Source organism: Rhinopithecus bieti, unplaced genomic scaffold (genome assembly GCF_001698545.2).
Source record: "Rhinopithecus bieti isolate Rb0 unplaced genomic scaffold, ASM169854v2 scaffold_81692, whole genome shotgun sequence".
Classification (NCBI taxonomy): Eukaryota; Metazoa; Chordata; class Mammalia; order Primates; family Cercopithecidae; genus Rhinopithecus; species Rhinopithecus bieti.
This window is the reverse complement of record NW_016874895.1, coordinates 1-1,622: the sequence shown is the minus strand read 5'-3', so window position 1 is coordinate 1,622 and position 1,622 is coordinate 1. Positions and strand designations below refer to the sequence as shown.

Here is a 1,622-nt window from a genome sequence, read left to right as displayed (position 1 = left end):
GCCCCCTCCCCGCCCCTGCCCTGCTGCGCCACCAACTCCGTGCTCACCGATAGAAGTATACGTATGTCTCCATGTAGGTGCTGCGCCCCAGCTGGGGGCTGCTCAAGGTGCTGTAGGGCCCAGAGCCATCAAATCTGCCAAGAAAAGGGGAGGCAGAGTCAGGGCCTCAAGGCTCTGGGTGCGCCCCTGATTAGACTCACAGAGCCTTCCTCACCGATTGAGTTCTCGAAGCAGGAGGGGGATGGCGCTGCCGGAAGAGTCCACCACCTCCTGCAGCACCATGATGTCACAGCGAGCCAGGATCTGCAGGACACCAGGAAGGCCAGCCTGACTCAGTGCCAGCTGCCCTGAGAGGAGGCAGTGGGCCCAGGGAACTGGCACTGTTGTGGCCAAGAGTGTTAAGGCTTGCTGGCTGCAGCCCACAGAAAGCAGTGGGACTGGAAAGGCCCCAGGAGAAGACTCATCCCACCCACACATCACCTGTTTCACAGAGGAGGAGACTGAGGCCAGCAGCAGGCAAGTGCCTGTGCTGCATCTCCGTGCCACATCTCTTCCTGTCCCCTCTTCTCTGGAACATTCTCCTGGTCAGGCAAGGCTGGGGGCTTTGGGTCATGGTGTTTAGGGGCACAGCTTCCCTGAAGTGATGAACTTACCCGAACTAAGGTGTCCATCACCTGCTCCCTGGCCACCTTGGCCAGCGTCAGCCGCTGGGCATTGAAGGCGCAGATGCGAAAGGCCTGGGCCCCATTGACCAGGATGAGGAAGAGGAGTGCAGTTGGATAGTGCATGACTGCGTGTGGCTGCCGGGGACCCCCCAGGAATCCAGGCTGCCCCAGGGTATGCTCTCACTGGGTTCAGTTCTGGCTCTGGGAGGGCTGAAATATGGAACAGAGAAAGTGGCACTAGCTGCTGCCCAGCACCAGCCTCCCAGACCTGCCAACCCGCAGTTTCCCCGCCCTTCTCCGTGGCCACCTGCTGACTCTGCATGTATGGCTTGACAGCATTCTTTTCATTTAAAAATTGTTTTTGAGGCCGGGCGTGGTGGCTCAAGCCTGTAATCCCAGCACTTTGGGAGGCCGAGATGGGTGGATCACGAGGTCAGAAGATCGAGACCATCCTGGCTAACACGGTGAAACCCCGTCTCCACTAAAAAATACAAAAAAACTAGCCGGGCGAGGTGGCAGGTGTCTGTAGTCCCAGCTACTCGGGAGGCTGAGGCAGGAGAATGGTGTGAACCCGGGAGGCGGAGCTTGCAGTGAGCCGAGATCATGCTACTGCATTCCAGCCTGAGTGACAGAGCGAGACTCCGTCTCAAAAAATAAAAAAATAAAAAAATTGTTTTGAGGTCGGGTGCGGTGGCTCAGGTCTGTAATCCCAGCACTTTGGGAGGCCGAGGTGGGCAGATCCCTGAGGTCAGGAGTTCGAGACCACCCTGGCCAACATGGAGAAACTGTCTCTACTAAAAATATAAACATTAGCCAGGTGTGGTGGCAGGTGCCTGCAATCCCAGCTACATAGGAGGCTGAGGCAGGAGAATAGCTTGAACCTGGGAGGCGGAGGTTGCAGTGAAGCAAGATCATACCACTGCACTCCAGCCTGGGCGACAGAGTGAGACTCTACCT

General features: G+C 57.4%; 1 protein-coding gene across 1 annotated transcript; it reads right to left on the bottom strand.

Annotated features, from left to right (window-relative positions):
- Window positions 1–24: 24 nt before the first annotated feature.
- LOC108525648 (deoxyribonuclease-1-like 1) lies at window positions 25–998 on the bottom strand. The gene is made up of 3 exons (XM_017866556.1): window positions 654–998; window positions 215–303; window positions 25–134 (listed from the first exon to the last, which is right to left on the bottom strand). The coding sequence occupies exons 1-3, from the start codon at window positions 786–788 to the stop codon at window positions 44–46; spliced, it is 315 nt and encodes a 104-aa protein (XP_017722045.1). The 5' UTR covers window positions 789–998; the 3' UTR covers window positions 25–43.
- Window positions 999–1,622: the final 624 nt, after the last annotated feature.

What these genes read in the sequence shown, in the direction of transcription:
- LOC108525648 (XM_017866556.1), bottom strand. Translation starts at nt 788, where the DNA reads ATGCACTATCCAACTGCACTCCTCTTCCTCATCCTGGTCAATGGGGCC. An exon ending in TGATGGACACCTTAGTTCGG is followed by an intron (nt 304 to 653) that starts GTAAGTTCATCA and finishes GGTGTCCTGCAG; the next exon opens with ATCCTGGCTCGCTGTGACAT. An exon ending in CTGCTTCGAGAACTCAATCG is followed by an intron (nt 135 to 214) that starts GTGAGGAAGGCT and finishes TTTTCTTGGCAG; the next exon opens with ATTTGATGGCTCTGGGCCCT.